The sequence below is a fragment of the Suricata suricatta genome, chromosome 5 (genome assembly GCF_006229205.1).
Source record: "Suricata suricatta isolate VVHF042 chromosome 5, meerkat_22Aug2017_6uvM2_HiC, whole genome shotgun sequence".
In the NCBI taxonomy this organism is placed as follows: Eukaryota; Metazoa; Chordata; class Mammalia; order Carnivora; family Herpestidae; genus Suricata; species Suricata suricatta.
The window spans coordinates 26390921-26408895 of record NC_043704.1 but is presented as its reverse complement, the minus strand read 5'-3'; the positions used below and the strand labels follow the sequence as shown (position 1 = coordinate 26408895).

General features: G+C 38.2%; 1 protein-coding gene across 1 annotated transcript in view; it reads right to left on the bottom strand.

The window, feature by feature from the left end:
- TMPRSS15 (transmembrane serine protease 15) overlaps window positions 1–17975 on the bottom strand; it is a 115404-nt gene that overhangs the window by 8547 nt on the left and 88882 nt on the right. Inside the window, exons 19-21 of the mRNA XM_029938684.1 lie at window positions 13634–13729; window positions 9053–9102; window positions 8718–8892 (exon numbers count right to left, since the gene is read on the bottom strand). Of these exons, the coding sequence (XP_029794544.1) occupies window positions 8718–8892; window positions 9053–9102; window positions 13634–13729 (321 nt within the window). The remainder of the gene's footprint in view (window positions 1–8717; window positions 8893–9052; window positions 9103–13633; window positions 13730–17975) is intronic.

The following is a 17975-nucleotide window of genomic DNA, read 5'->3' as shown; positions in this document are numbered from 1 at the left end:
CGAGACAGGACACAAGTGAGTGAGGGGCAGAGAGAGAGAGAGAGAGCGAGAGAGAGAGCAAGAGACAGAGTGGGGCTCACCCAAAGCAGGGCAGGAGCTCACCTGATCCAGGACTCAAACTCATGAACCATGAGATCATGACCTGAGCCAGTCATATGCTTAACCGACTAGATGCCCCTAGATGTCCCTAACCTCCCAAATTCTTCTCTTTCATAAGTACTATACTCCTTCTAAGAATGATAAATATTAGTTACTCATATGAGGGAGCTTGTAGGCAGCACAAAATTTAGTAATCACTATTTTGTCTTGTTAATTTAAGGTTTGATGTAGAAAACCAATCCATGATGCATGAACTGTGAAAATTAAAAGTACATGCTTCAAGCTACTAGTCTAATTAAATACAAGTTACAGTAATATTAATCTGACACATTCTTAATAATTTTTGAAGTTGTTATAGCACTATATGGAAAATAGCCTTTAAAAAATGTTTTTATTTCTCCTGTATCTATAGGTAGTAGTGCTGTAGGAAGGAGACACTCCTCCAACATTTATCATTTTCATTTATCTCTCAAGTCTTGCTCCACATAGCTTTTTGCATTTATATACTTAGCTTCCCCACCACAAGCCCCCATCAGCACAAGCACCATTAGAACGGCTACATCCTACTGCAATCTTAGTGCCTTCTCTCAGTAGATAGACTTAAGAATACAGAAGTTATAGCCAGTGATATTCAATTTTATGTATCACTTGAAAAAAATTGCTGAACATTTGGAATCCTAATTTCCACCTCCAGAGATTCTAATTTGGAAATTTGGAGTGGGACTCAAGAATCTGCCCTTTGTTATCACTGTTGGGATACTGAGCTATACAGAGGCCTTCCTGGATTTTCCATTCATCAAAGCCAAGAGACAGTGGAAGGAAGCCCTCAGAAAACTCAGTGCAGATGAGGAAGGGGTACTTATTATGTTTTTATGTTTTAAAAACACATTTGTCTCAAAATGTCTAAATTCCAGTGAAACAAGCAAAAGCTATAGGACAGAAGACAAGTGTGGATGGAATAGGAAATAGCCCCCTTGGATTGGCAAGCCCCAATCTGGCACAGGCTAACGGTAGCAAAAGTAGTGTGCCTTGAGGTAGGGGAGGTTGGCTGAATTTCACTAGTGCCTGCCTTGCTCAAGCAAAACATGTTTCTTTGTAGCAAAAGAAAGAGAAGCACAGGTTGGGAGGCAGCAGAAATACATGTATCCCTGACTTCTATAACCTCAAAGACCAGCACACTTCTTGGTGCAGAGTTAGTGCTCCTTCGATGGTGCACCAGATGGGAGGAATTAGTACTATGACACTAGTTGCCAGGTGCTGGCATGTGAATAGATTCCCTGCTTGGAGTGAGGGACGTTCATTGTGGTAAACAGTCCATGTGGTGAGACAGTTATGGTAGAGCCACCCAGTATGCTCCAAGGAAGAAAAATAGTGGGAACCTATAACTCTAAATCTAATATTTTTCTGTTCTACCATTAGTAAAGATTGTTGTCAGGTCCACCTGTGGCCAACTCCAATGTTTACCCCAAGCACAGCATTTTAGGTTATATTATTATTTTCCACTGAATGGAAAAAAAAGATTCCTATGAGGATAGCCAATTCCATTTTTTAAGGCAAGGAAAAAGTAGAATGCCTCTGTAATATGGTGTTGTCAGAGAGTAAGACAGTTTTCAAGGCATAGATCCCAAATGTCCATCAACCGATGAATGGATAAAGAAAATGTGATAGATATATATACAATAGAATATTACTCAGCCATCAAAAAGAATGAAATCTTGTGATCTAGATAGCATACTGCTCTGTGAAGTAAGTCAGTCAGAGAAAGACAAATACCATATGATTTCACTCATATGTGGAATTTAAGAAACAAAACAGGTGACCATAGTAGGGGAAAAGAGAAGAAAACAGAAAACAGACTCAACTACAGAGAATAAACTGAAGGTTGACGAAGGGGAGCTGGAGGGGAGGTGGGCTAAATGGGTGATGGGCATTAGGAGGGCCCTTGTTGTGATGAGCACTGGGCGTTGTATGTAAGTGATGAATCACTGAGTTATACTCCTAAAACCAATATTATACTGTATGTTAACTAACTGGAATATAAATGAAAACTTGAAAAAAAAAGAAAGTTTTGAAGAATACTAGAGGTAATTTTAAAAGAACAAAGGAGCTAGATTAAATGGGATAATACTGGCTAGTTTACATAATTTAAATATCATGTGATTTTCATAATAATTATCCTAATGAGCAACATAAATTGTTAATGAAAGGCCGTGGGCCCATACTGAAACTCCAAAGAGGAAAATTAAGGTGTAAAAATGGTGGTTGTATTGAAAAAGAAAAAGAGTGAATAGCAAGGATATGCTTAATTATCATTCCTTTTTATGAATCAGGACAAAATTTCACACATACAGGTATTTTTATTTCAACTACTGAGTAGAAATCTGTTTTTAAAATGGAGATATGCATTTATTTGTTTAAGTGTAAGAAAAATGTACAGGGAATAGAGAATAAGCCAAATAATCTTCAGCATCATTTGATCTGATGGATTATTTCTATAAAGTTCAGGAGTAATTTTTGAATGCCTTTCTTCACCTGACTTCCAGAACTCTCCACTTACTTGTGATTTGCCTTTCATTTTGTTTTCTGCTTTTCTTATCTTTCCCCCAGTTATTTTGCTCCTTTCAAAATCTAAATACTAGAATTCTCCCGAGTTCTGCCTTTTGCCTTCTTCTCTTCCCCATTTACGCTATCTCCATAGATGATCCCATCCAATGCCATGACTTCAAATACCAGCAATATGCTCAAAATTTCCAAATTTGTATTTCAATTTTGACTTTTCTGAACTCTAGACTCATATACCTCAAACCAATTGGCCAATATCATTTGGATTTTATCAGGAAGTCCCAAATTCAATATAATAAACTCAGAACACTTTTTCTCTTTGCAATCTGTTTCTTCTCATTTCACTGATTTCAGTAAATCATATCCACACACACCCTCTTTGTTCAAGTCTTAACCCTTGACCCTGCCCTTTCTCTTTCTCTGTCTGTAACTCTGACCACCTGAACTTGCTCATGAATGCGAGCCAGCCATTTGTCCAGCTTCTTCAGCCACAAGGCTAAGGCCACCATTGTTTCCTTCTAACTGGTCTCCCTGGTTTCACTATTGCTTCTCCCAGAGGATTCTTCTCTAGATGATGTCACTCTACACTTTCCAGATGGTCTCTTATCCCACTGACCATAGCCTCCAGAGTCTCCACCAGGGCCTAGGATTGGGTCCTGCCTACATATCCAGTCTTATTCTTACCCCTCTGCCACCCCTTCCTGGTCAGCAGCAGCAGCAGGGTTTCTTGAAGTTTCTGGAACAGGCTAGTCTCACTCCTATCCCAGAGCATTAGAGTTGATGTTACCTTCCCAGAAATTTGTGTAAATTTCTCCTTCATTTCTTTAGATCTTTCTTGAATTTTCACTTGTTCTGTGAGTTTTCTCTAAATACTGTATCCAAATAAAAGCCCTTGCTCCCATCATTTGCTTTCTGGTTATGCCACTTTTATGTTTCTTTATTGCACTTGTCACTGCCTAAAATAAAATATGTATTTGAATGGTTTTCTAAGGCAAGGGCTTTGTTGGTCTGTAGAGCACTATCATTCCTCCAAACTTTCAACAACACTTATCTAATATATTTTAATCCAATAATGTTATTCAAGATGATGAATTGATTCCCAAAGTAGGGATAACTTCATAGATATGACACTGGAGCTTCAAAGACATACTGGAACTTCTGGGGGGAATAACAACAATGAGATACTGGTAATAAATGCATTATTAAAGTGTTTGCTAGAGGCAGAGGTGGTATGTGTGTAGAATTGGTGAAATGAGTAAAAAAACCCAAAAACAAAACTGAAAAATACATTAAAAATAGTGGTCAATGAATAGCTTCAAGGAAATCACATAATATTGGCCAAAGGAGATTTTACAAATACATAATTTTAAGAGCGAAACATCAGATTGGAAAATGATAAAACTTATGGGAAAGACATCAATCTAAAAAGTTCTAGTGATAAAATAAGAGAATTTTAACTGTTGAAAATGACTAAAAGCACAAAGTTTAAATACAAAAAAAGTAACCAAAATTTATGGTATAACCAAGAACCAATAAGTCACTAACCTAATCCTGAAATCTCTAGTGGCCTAAGAAAATGCAGATTTTTTTTTGATTTGCAAAAATTACTGTAATCTTGAAAAGCTATTATAATATTTCTGCAACCTTAAGGAGATAATTAGCTTAAATTCCTGGAGCCATAAAATAGGTAAATAAATAGAAAAAATAAAATATTTTTTTCATGGATTTGAAAAGTGAAATCCATGATGTTTATATATTAGGGTAAGTTTAAGTAGAAATGAAGTAACTTTCTAGGTATTATATTTGTGTGTGTTCTCTAGCTTAGTCTTAGTTAAAGTGTTTGAGGTATTAAAAAGAATCCAGGTTTTAAGTTGTAATAGAAGTATCAGTTAATTAAGCAATGTTATTTTATAGCCGATATTTAAGTATTTAAAAAGTTTGCTTCACAGCTTTATTTGCTACATCAGTTTAATTAATTTAACATTAAATAAAGTATAGATAGTAGTATGTATTTCTTGCTATACCCCCAAATACCTCATATATGAAATAATCTATTTGAAGAATATTAACACCTGAGTCAAGGAATTATTTCAATAAGGAGTGAGATAAATGTATTTGTCTTCTCTAAAGAGCTAAATTAAAGAATGGAAGATAAACAAGAGGCCTCTTTATGGATAATTTCATTATTGATGGATGTCTATTTAAGAGACATGATGCAGAGTGTAAATCTATATATACCTGCCCACCCAAGAGGCTGGTAGTGGTTGCTTCTGGAAACAGGGGTGGTGACTGACTGGGAAGGGGGAATAAGAGCATTCTGCATGTAACAGAAAGGTTTCATGTCTCCATAGGAGTGTGGATTACACAGGCATATGCATTTTCAAAACTCACCAAACTGTGCACTTAAGGTTATGCATTTGTTCTCTGTCAGTGGGAAAAAAAACCAAATATTAAACTCTAGGTGGTGACTTTACTTAATAGTGGCAGGGTTAGCAATTCTCAAACTACTTGTGTTCCAAGCTTGAACAAATCCATAAGTATTTTGTGGATAGTAGGAACAGGTTTCTCATTACTGGAAAAAAGCTAGGATGTATCCTGTGTCAATCTGTTTTACTGGAGCTCACACTTTGAGTGCAAACTTATAGGGATATAGCTCTATCTGTTGAGGGTCTACGAGTTAGACACACCAGCAGTGGCGAGGATCTCACAAGATCCTGATTTTTAAAAGTGCGGAAGAAACTAAAATCACCTAAACAGAATTAAGGTTTTCTAGAAAGTTTGATTTAAAGACTAGTGTGGAGAAAGCACAAATGAACCTGGAACACCTTATTTTGCAGAAAGGAAAGAAGTTATCCAAGAATGGAGGTATATCAAGACCAACAGGGGGTCAGCTTGAGGGGTTTCACTAAATATGAGGACTTTCGATCTGTAAAAATAACTTGCTATATTAAAAAATATCGAACACAAGAAAGACAGAAAGATAGAAAATCTGGCAGGGGCACCTGGGTGGCTCAGTCAGTTAAGCATCCGGTTTTGGCTCAAGTCATGATCTCACAGTTCGTGTGTTTGAGCCCCGCATCAGTCTCTGTGCTGACAGCTAGCTCAGAGCCTGGAGCCTGCTTCAGATTCTGTGTCTCCCTCTCTCTCTGACCCTTCCCTGCTCGCGCTGTCTCTCTCTGTCTCTCAAAAATAAATAAAAAACATTAGAAAAAAGAAAATCTGGCAGAAAGTCTATTTCAGGTTGAAGAAAATGAAAGGGCTCTAGCAAGTAAACACAGGCATTATCCTGGATTGGTTCTTCGGTGGCAAACAAACAAACCAAGAAGGTTATAAAGGGCATATTTAGGACAGTAGACAAAAATGAATACATACTATATTTAGATAGTTACATTGCAATAATGTTAAATGTCCACGACTTTCTGTGATTATGTAGGAAAATATCCTAGTTTTTAGTGAAAATACAGAGTCAAAGATTACTGTGTCTAAACCACTAGCAAGAGATTCAGAAAATAAATATCTCTCCAGATTGGAGAGAATGAAAGAATGATAAAAAAGTTTTCATAGCACAAAATGTAAGCAATTGGTGAATCTCAGTGAAGGTACGTAAGAGTCCTTTGTACTAGTATTTGCAACTTTTGTGCATGTTTGAAAGGTTAGCACTATAAAAAGTTTAGAAAATAATATGCTGAATGTCTCCTGTGCAAGAATCAGACTCTGGACCTTTCCTGCACAGGAACAGCAGGACAATAAAAATTTTTATTGCACATTTATGTAATTCACACTATGCAAAAGCATTGCATCATCTTACTTTTGTCCTGATAATCACTCTAGGAGGTAGATAGCCTATGAACACCCTGTGGATGAGGATGCTGAAACAGAGATACCAAGTCACATGAGGTCAGTAGTGTAAGTAAAATCAAAATTCTATCCTCTGGTTTAAAGTCAACCTTCCCTTTAAACCACAGTAAAGTTGGTCCATACTCTCCAAATCTCTGTTTTAAGGTTGGAAAAGAAGACAAATAGGTGACAGAGAAAAAGAACAGGCATAGAGAAGTTTAATGACATCCAGGAACGCTGTGGCTGAGGGTTGGGAATAGGAGTGTGGACTGTGGTAGACAGAGACGAGCTATCCCAGATTTAGATTTCTCGGGATAGAAGAAAGAATATCACTGAATGGGTAAGAAGGGCCAAATGCAACGTTGGCGAGGATACGTCACAGTTCTATTACAGCTTACACTTGTTTGCTTGTGTTCAGATTGGAGCTGTGTGGAAGACCTTTTATGTCCTGTGTAACTGAACATGTGTTTATATTAGATGAAACTGCTTTTCTATTTCCTTTGTGTATTTGTGGCTTAGAAAGTCATGATGCTGGTATCATTGGCCTACAACAAGCACATCTGTAAAGACGTCACTAATATTACTGTAAGCTTGGTTGACATTTAGAAAGCATCTGTTCTTCAGGAACATCAAATGGACTAATTTACCAAATCCAAAGTTAATATGGGAGCTTGCTAACTTAGTAAGACCTACCTTTGTGCAATAGAAAACAATGAATCAGTAGGTAAAGATACTTTTTGCTTGTTAATTGGGATACGGATTACCCACCTGTGGCATCTCAAGGAAGAGAATATGTATGTATAGGCAAAAGTTTAAATCGTGTTTAACAGGGGATGGGAAAAAATTGAATGCCATGGATATTTGTTGTGGTGTGGTTGAAAACAGATTAAAATATCCTTATCAAGGGGAAGCAAAGCCACGAAGGTGCAGATTAGCTATGGGAGAGGTTGTAGTTTGCTCATCCAGATACAGGGTGTGATGCATAGAATCCGAGAGAACTTGGATTAAGATGGGCAGTACCTCGGGCAGTCCTTTTGGAGCCCAGGTGATTAATTGAGCTCTAGCTATGGGTCCTTATTTAAGATTCCTCAGGTTCTGAGTTCAAGTTTGCCCTCACTTTAGTCCAATGGGATCAATCCTTTAATACTCTGCTCCCCACTGCCATCTCCCAAACAACTATCATAACCTCCTGCATCTAACAATTTGCCTTCATCCATCAAAGAACTTTCAGTATCTGTGTTGTAGGGAGTTAGTCTTTTGATCTGAGTAACGATAGTTATATGTTACAATCGTGGGCACACATGCTTCATTTCTCAGAGATTCTGGACGCTGGCCCCAGGGGCTCATTCTAAATCCTCACAACTCAGGCCATCTCTGGAGGTTCCTTTTACTCAATTAAGGTCAGGAAATTGCTTTAAGATCAGGGCTTATGAATCTTCTACAAGAAAGCCACCTTTTACTCAGGCCTAATTCAGAAGTGTCAGAATAAGTCTACCTATGACTGTACCTTCTTTCAGGCAGAAGCAGAGAATTAACATGTTCTTGGGCCCAAGAATAGTTGTTTTCTCCTTTTTTTCTCCCCATCCCTCCATCCACTCTGTTTTACCCTGTGGCCCTGCTTTGGGAATGGCTGCTTCTAGAAGGAGAAGATAGAACCTAGAATTCGTCATATTTTGTCATACTATGTAACAACAAAAAAAGAGATATGGTTGATATTATTTCTAAATTTTAGTTATAGGTAGCATCAAAATAGATCTGACTGAAAAGGAAATATTTATATTCTAAGTCAAAACAAAGTCCTTACACATGAGTTTTTAGAGCACAGTTTATTAGCAACCTTAGGGCTATTCAAACATGCTTTTTTGATACTGACAATTTCTGACACTATCTCTTGGCCTGATTGACTGATAACCAGCACGATTTATACATTATATGTGAATTTTATACCTTTAAAAATGCTTACCTGTGTAGGTATGAATTTAAATTTTCACGTAGGTAGGAAACATAATGCTTGATGCACGTGTCTAATGAAGAATTGATTTTTAACTTAAATTTCTCTGTTTTTATAAATGATTTTAATGGGAAAAATGGAACGTTACAATGTCATAATAGCAGGAACGTTTCCCTGATGGGATGGTTTTGTGAGCTGCAGGAGTGGCGCACACAGTGTCTGCTGCGGCCGTCTCATTTGGGAGGGGACCCCGCGGCGGCACACTCACCCGTACACACAGTGGGCGGCGGACACCAGCCAGTCATTGCTGACGAGAGATGCACCACAGAGCAGCTGGTCGTTGTAATAAAGAGCAACGACCCAGGGCCAGGCTCCTTCTTTGGCATTACTGCCTCCAACAATCTTAGGGCTGACTTCTTGACCCACTAGTTTTTTTCCACATGCTATTAAGATAAATGAAGAAAGAGCATCTATTTTATTTTGGTGGACTTCCTTTGCTTATGAAAATCTAGTGGACCACCACAAAATAGTGATATAGCAACTCTATTCAAAATTTTAAACAGAAGGCTTGAAAGAAGAAAGCATGACAAAATATTTACTTACCCTTATGGTTACACTGTAACAGAATCAGTGAATCCTGTAAACACTGTTTACTGAAATAGAAGAACAATTATATTTCAGAAATTGTGCACCTCATGTTTTAAAACAAAGAATAGTTTATCTATTTTAATCTTATTATCTTATTTTTTAGTAGAATTAACCTTCAGATGTAAGTATCTTGTATGAAATGTGGGGACGCTGATGTGCACAGCAGGAAAATCCTCAGTGTAAAGTCAAATATAACCGTTTGAGCCCTTAACTCTTTAACACTTACATTTTGTGATTTTTGGATAAGTTGCTTAGTGTCCCTGGGATTCAGTTTTGTCATCCATAAAATGGGGGCAATAGTAGTTACTTTGTTGGAATTTTGTGAGGAGTTAAATAAAATGCTTGCACTGGAATTATTATTGTGTCTTATACACAATGAACATTCAGTAAATTATAGTAATTGTTAGTTTCCTTGAACTAACCTTGTATTTCATCACTCTACAATACAGAATATATCTCGGTTTTGCTAATCAGACAACTATAAATGTGTTTCTCATTCAGAAAAATTCACTGATTAATGAATCACAAGCCCTGCTTTCAAGGGAGATAAACATATAAACAGGAAAATATAAGATAAAGTGTAGGCATAAATAATTAGGCGCTTACTACCTGTTTAAATATTTGGATACCAACTTTTTTCAAAGCTAAGAATTCCGTTTTAAACAAAAATTTAAACAAAGGAAAATAGTTTAAACATGTGCTCTACCTATTGACCACTAGAGGTCGGTATAATACAAGGAATTAAGTACTCCACACTATTTCCTGATGCTGCCAGGGCAGATGTTGGTCACATTGAAATCAGGACAGACACACACATAAAATTTTAATAATTTCTATCTAATTATTTAACTATATCTGTTGTGCATATTATTTAGGTGTTTGAAATTTTTGGTAAAAATTAAACAAAAACCTAAAACAAGACCCAAGATTCGTATGCGATCACAAGTACAATCAGGGCAATTCAGTGTTTCTGGAACATACATGATAAGGCTTATTTGAAACCACATGCATTCAACCTGTCCAACTGACATATAATTTAGAATAGAAGGTAATTTCAATTAGAATAAAAGAAAATGTACTTGTATTTTATTAATAAGCAATGTGCATGTGATATGGGAAACCAAGGCAGAAGGAAATGGTAGATAAACTAAAATGTCCTTATAACTTACAGCCTGTTGACAGTACTTGAGGCAGGGGAGTACAACATTTCTCCAGGAACTCCTGAATGTCTTAATAACTGACGATAGCTAAGCCTCCATATAAAAGTCCTTTTGGAAACTTCCCCTTGCTTTTACTTCGCCCAGCTCCCCGTTATATAATCAGTCACTCCTCACAATCTTGGGCAAGCTCTTCCTGCCCATGGGTCCCGTCCCCACCCTTTTATGAAATCACCTTTTTGCACCCAAGATGTCTTAAGAATTTTTTCTTGGCTGTGGGCTCTAGACCATCCCCCCATTCCAAAACCACATCACATGCATGTGCATCTACCTAAATATGGGTATACCAATATATAGTCATAATTCCCTGAAGAAGTCTCAATTAACTCCCTTTCTATTATATATTAAGGGGGGAGGGGATAAAAGTAGGTTCTAGCATATTTTCAAGTTCATCCAAACTCTTTCTATATCTATAGTACTCATCAGTGAAAATCTATCTTCAAAATGGCTCAACATTCTTAGATATTAATGATGCCTAATACTCTGTGGTATAGACAAAACTGATGAAATTCTTTTTAGCAAGCACAGAAAAACTTAATAAACTTTTAAATAAAAGTAACTGTTAACCAGAAAATGGACATGAACTTTGCCCCTCATTCTCCATGCATTTTGGCCAGACTTTTCATGCATAAACACACACAGGCAGTGTCTCAGTATAGAGGAATACATAAATTCCTTAGTCTCTGGTCAGAATGAGCAGTAAATCCACACTTTGCCCAGGTATATTTCTAGAGATTGGAGACAGAATTACTGTCCCGGCCTTTGGTCCTGAAATCAGAGCTATGTGAGTCCTCTGGACAGGAAGATAAGAGCAGGATGCTGGGTTTTTCTCTCAGCCCATGGGGTTAAGTACTATTGTGGTATAAATGGGTGGATTGCTATCTATCGTATTGACAAAACAAACCAATTTCTCTCCCATATATGCTCATCAACATGGCCTTTCTTCTTGTTGATTGGCTATGCTTTCCTTTAAAACAATTATTTTTTAATGTTTTATTTATTTTTGAGAGAGAGAGAGACAGCATGAGCAGGGGAGGGTCAGAGAGAGAGGAAGACACAGAATCTGAAGACAGCCTCCAGGCTCTGAGCAGGAAGCTGTCAGCACAGAGCCTGACACGGGCTCGAACCCAGGAACCGTGGGTGTGGTTCATGCCAGATGCTCAACTGACTGAGCCACTCAGGCTCCCCTATCCTTTCTCTTTCTTGACCTTTTCTAGAACTGCTATTTATTTATTTTCTTTTCTTTAAGTTTTTTTTTTTAATTTTTTTTAATGTTTTATTTATTTTTTGATACAGAGAGAGACAGAGCATGAGAGGGGGAGGGGCAGAGAGAGAGAAGGAGCCACAGAACTGGAAGCAGGCTCCAGGCTCTGAGCTAGCTGTCAGCACAGAGCCTGATGCGGGGCTCGAACCCACGAACATGAGATCTGACCTGAGCTGAAGTCAGAGGCTTAACCGACTGAGCCACCCAGTCACCCCGAAGGTTTTTTTTTTTTTTTAAATGAGAGAGAGAGGAGAGAGAATGAGGGACGGGCAGAGAGAGAGGAAGACAGAGGATCTAAAGTTGGCTCTCTGCTGTCAGCAAAGAGCCCAACCTGGGGCTTGAACCCAAAAACTGCAAGATCATGACCTGAGCCAAAGTCAGATGATCAACTCACGGAGCCCCTCCCAGAATTGTTATTTAAAGTGAGCTGTTGTCTTGGGCGATTTAGTAGATTACACAGTAGAGTGAACCAGTAGAGGAATGTGGGGCTGCCATGTTTGTGGGCAGGTCCTGTCCGGGTCATGTTTTAGTTTCCAAGTCCTTAGAGTGGAGCAATGTTGAGCAAACATACAACAACAAAAGCATGCATACAATCAGGACATCACTGATACTGTCATTTTGTTGATAAGCATGGCATAACAAACTTCGGTTCTGAAACATGCACACAATTGAGATGCATTTTTAAAAAATATTTCTCCTTTGTTCTTTTTCTTATCCTTAAATGTTTATAAGATATAAACAAAAGAAATTTTCGGTGTACAAACCGCTCTAGATCTTTAATGCTAATGTAAATTTAAACATGCCGATATAAGGAAATCTAGAAATCTGCTGTCTCATTTGATAATGCTTTGCTTCACCCCCTATGAAACTAATATCAGTCAAGGCCCAGCAAACATTCACATAAAACATTCAATTGCAAAGTCCGTGGTACTGAAAATATTCCTTTATCAATTTGTTTTACTGGTTGAGCTCACAGATATAACTTTTCAGGAATAGCTGAATAATAACAATTTCATTTTTCACCATTAAGTACACCAAAAAAACTGCGAGCTATTGTACCAGCAATGACATCTTAAATCTTTGTCTGTAGTTATGGCTTCTTCTTGAAGTTACTGTCTTCCTTCCTGCAGCTGGCCTTTAATGGAACTGTAAAATTCAAAAGCCAATCTCAACAACAAAAAAATATCATTCATGCCCAAATAGGAGAAATGACATAACCTAAGCTAAACCAGGTCTTTGAATACAGGAAGCAGGTTGCTTTTTATTTATTTTTTATTTTTTTAAATAAAGTAAGTTTTTTACTTATTTTTGAGAGACAGAGAGAGACAGTGCAATCAGGAGAGGGTCAGAGAGAGAGGGAGATACAGAATCGGAAGCGGGCTCCAGGCCCTGAGCTGTCAGCACAGAGCCCGACACGGGGCTTAAACCCACAAACCATGAGATCGTGACCTGAGCCGAAGCCAGACGCTTAACCGACTGAGCGACCCAGGCACCCCAGGGATTTAGGAGGTTGCTTTTTAAACAGTAGTAAGAACTATAAAAATGAACCTAATTTTAAAGAGCCTAAGAGAATATGTAGGCATAACTAGAAGTCTGGACCCCTTCTCTCAATATTCATGTTCTACTTGCTAAATACCATGATTTTTGCCCCTCTCTTCTCTTTCCCTGAAAGCTAATTTGTGTCACCCTCTTTAGTCTGACTAACATTGGACTGAGTTATCCCAACTCTCAGAATGTTTTTCTTTGGGATTTACTTGTTTATGAGTCTGAAGGTTCTAAGGCTAGAAAGGATATGGAAGTACTTATTGAATCTCTATCTGTGTGCTGCACAATTTTATATGTGATATCTCATTTGACTGTCTTACCATATACATGAGGGTTAGGTGATATTATCAGAGGATCAGTTAGGTACTATTTGAGATTACTTGAATAATAAAAACAATTAAATAACTTCCAAGATTATGTGGCTAGTATGTGGTGGCATTAAAATTTGATTACTTTCAAAATCTATCTTCTTTCCAGTCCATGTACAAATTAGCCCAAGAACAGACCCACCTTGGTGTTAGTATCAAGCTGCCATTGGGGGCTATGTTTACTTTTACAAATGGTCCACTTCCAGAAGAGAAGATTGGCGTCGATGAGTTTTCACTCCTAGGGAAAAACACATAGAGACAAAATAAAAACACCAAGAGCCAAAACCTTAAATTCTAGTTATTTAATACTGTAGAAATTGAAAGAAATTATGGGATTCCATACAAAAAGTAGATTAACATTTTAATATAACACTTCAAAAGTTTTGCTATCTAAAAGATGGTACACATCAATATTGTCCATAATGACAAAAAATGTAATTTAAAGTTTTGTAGAATCTCTCTGCTCCTTGTTGGCATGCTCAAAAATTATTTAACAAAGTTAAAATAAGTGCTTGTATCACTTGAGTATACGGTTTTTTCATTTGACTCTTCTTTGTGGTCCAATAATTTCCATAATGATCAATTTTAACGGCAACCTCATAAAATTGCTGCACCATAATTTATTAAACTTTTTTCCTGTTGAGTGTAATCCAACTTTTTAAAAATGCATGTTGCCTGAGAAAACCTAGACAAAGAATATCTTCAGTGTTTACTTTTCCAAATGTTGCTTTTTTCTTGATATCTCATTCAATTCAAAGTCTAACAAGCCCTAATGTAAAGCCAGACGCTACGTGACTGCTTTAAATCGGAAGTCTGCAGCCTGGCCCTCCAACTCTCAACTCATGGGCCAGAGTGGGATGGAGAAGGAGACATTCTTCATGTGACAAAAGATATAAAGTTTCTAGTCTTTCTTATCCTGAAAACATGTTATATCCATGCATCTCTATCCTTTCTCTACTGTGAAACTTAATTGAGGATTTCTCTCAATCATCCTGCCCTTCTTCTTCCTTAGGCTTAGCTGGAAACTTTTAGCTTCTTACTTCTTAATCTTGTTTCCTGCCTCCTATTTATTCCGTATTTTAATCCTCATATAAAAATATGCTTTTTTATTAGAAGCATCCTGATTCCTGCCAAGTGCTACTGGTTAGCAGGGAGACGATGCCGTTCTTATTTTTTGGAATAACACGAAGGATCCACCCATCGCATCTTCAAAAAGAAGGTCCAATGTTTTCCCCAGTCTGTAGTCAACACTGGCCCTTTTCTGTCTGCGTGCAGGAAATTTCCAAGGAACACCCATGGCTGTTACGATCAATAAGGAGAAAAGAGGTTGATAATATTTCCTGTCTCTTTCAGATGGGACAGTATCTTTAAAAAAAAAACAAAAGTGTTTGTCTCGTACGTTTCATCCACTGAACAGAGACCTGGAACAATGGAGCCTGTATTTAATGTCCCAGAATTCACCATCTTGCACTTTAACTTTATAAACAGATAACACTAACCCTAGCACACAAATCAATGACACCTGAAGTGAATTTGCCAAATCGAGAATGAGTACCATGACTGTTATTGTTAAAGATCAAGATATTCCCTCCAGGGAAGCAGAAGCATCGTCTTATTTAAGTATTTATGTAAAATGTATTTGCTATAGTTCATAAAAACAGAATAGGCAGAAAGACCTCACAAAAGGCAGGTGAGGACCTAGAAGTCAGGAATGCTTGGGCTCAGGAAGGACTATAATGCAGAGACATTATATATACAAACTCACATATTTAGGGAAGACAGAATGTGCATCACAACAGATCTTAGAGGACTTTGAATGTTACCATTGTCGCAGCTTTTGGTAGAATTCATCACACCAGACTTGGCTTTTAAGACTATCAAGGAATATCTATTTAATTTGAAGACGCTCTCATTTTGTTGAAATTGCTTGAGGCTCCAGAAACAACATTAGAATTGGTTGATTAGTGTTCATCTTTGCTGCAAAGGTGGGTCTTAGCTCCTCTCCGTTCTCTCTTTTAGACTTATCTCTTCTTTTATTGCTTTTGGCCATATTGCCAGTGTCCTTACTCTGCTGAATCCCTACATGTGTTGGACATTGTTCTAGGTAATTTTCTGTGTTCCTGACTCTCCATGACCAAGGATTTCCATGGTGTGTTCTCCAGGCAAGCAGCATGGCCCCCAGAGAATGTATGAGAAATGCAAATTGCCTAGCTCCACTCCAGACCTCCTGGATCAGAAATTCTGGAGGAGGGTCCAGCCATCTATGTGTCAATGTACCCTTCAGGTGATTTTGACTCTTGGAAGTCAGGGACCCCCTGTCAAAGCCAAATGTAATATCTATTTTTACTTGTTCGGGGGGGTCTGTTTTTTGGCTTTTGAAATGATTTCTAGTTATTTGATAGACAATCATGTTAAGGTGAAAGGACACAGGTCTGAACCAAACTGACTCCATCACAGGCTTTAAGTTTCCCCTCTTACTTTAAAGGCCTAAGTTTCAGTTTCTCTTAAACTATCAGGCAGTTAGTTACACATTGCCCAAGGCAGGAGAGACCACCCTTGTAACACCCAATCAGGAAAGGCCAGCTAACACCCTCCACATTCCTAAGGGTGAGGCCTGGAGATGGGAACCATAGATAGTTACCTGTTGTTTAATACTAGATTAACCAGTTACTCACCCCACATGGGGGTCCTTGGCCCACCCTGTAATTGGTCATTTTCAAAGAAACACTAAATGTTGTGATTGGGTCCTGCCAAAAGTAATGAACACTCTGGACAATGTGTATGGTTAGAATGGCTACCAATGCTGTTATGTGATAATGATTGGATCACTGTACCTGTGTCACAACTTCATGTGACTCCCCCTTCCCAAACCCCATAAAACCCTGCTCAGCCCTTGTTCGGGGTTCTCAGCACGGATCCACTGTGCTGGTGAAGTCTGGGAGCCTGAGCTTATGCCCATAATAAAACGCCCTTTGCTTTTGTGTGCGTGACTCGGTCTCCCCGGTGGTCTCTGGTCTTTGGGGATATTGCAATCTGGGCATAACAAAGGCACTGATAAAGTTAATTTGTATTTTAGGACCCACAAAATGAAGCCCACCACAGTGGCCCTGCCCACTTCACAAATCTAAACGTGTCAGCCCACACTGAGGAGCAGCTTCATTGTCAAGGAACCCTAATATACACCAATCACAGTCTTGCAACTCAGCCTCTGCCACCTTACTTTACCCTAGGGCTTACCGGGAAGCTCCTGACCTCCTAGCCAGTCATGCCCTGTGGCCTCCTCCCAACACTCCATAAAACTTCCTCTTGCCCAAAGTCACTCGGGAAGTGTGCTCCACAGCGTGTGAGACACTGCACTCCGCCAATCAGTGGGTTATTTTCCTTTGAATACAGGACATCAAACTCAATACTAAATTGTTTTAGTTTTGTCATTTGACAAATATTCATAACTTTGTGGGGGAACATCCTGAAGAGTAATTTATGAAAAATACATCTCAGAGACGTGGATTTAATGGTTTTCTATTTTTTTCTACCTGTTTTTCTTCCATCTCTTCTCTCTCTCTCTAATTAATTAAGCTGTATATGCAGCTCACGACCCCGAGAGCAAGAGCTATGCGTGCTCTTACCGACCAGCTGGCAGGTGCCCTGGCTCCCTCTAATACAGACCCCTCGAAGATGCCCTAGGGTGTCTCTGGAAATTCAAAACAAAATTCGGACATACTTTTTTCTTTTTTTTAAAATGAGGACATAATAAAAGTGACAAAATATTGAAGTGTTATTTATAAATCAGGGTGTTTTTTAAAAATCTACTATCTAAGTATTACACATTTACAACAGGCATTAAACTGTGATGGGATTGGCAGGTAAATTTAAAAAATTTTTAATGTTTATTTATTTTTGAGAAAGAGAGAGAAAACGAGTGGGGAAAGAACAGAGAGAGAGAGAGGGAGACACAGAATCTGAAGCCGGCACCAGGCTCTGAGCTGTCAGCACAGAGCCCGACGTGGGGCTCGAACTCACAAACTGTGAGATCATGACCTGAGCCGAAGCCCGATGCCCAACCAACTGAGCCACCCAGGCGCCCCTGGTAGGTAAATTTTTAACATAAGCCTATTCTAAGAGAAAAGAAGACTAGAGGCAAAGCTTTGAAAATAAAGACTATCTAGCAAATGCCAATTCTTCTACTTTTGGAGTCTCAAATGCCATCCCACGGTGACGTCGCTATTTGGCAGAGGAAAAATAAAGATTATATGTGCATATTGAAAAAAATAGACACGCAGTTTATATTCTGAGATTGTCTTCTCTACATTTTCACTCTCAAAGTCACCTGAGAAAACAGACTGCAGTTAATACTACAGATATAGTGTTTTGAATATAGAATATAGAATAGAATAATTGAAATGTTCTTTTGGAAAAAGATTAAAAAGTACTCATGTAATTAATTTTTTTGTCACACATGCTGATGCCAGCAGCCTGGGCGTGCT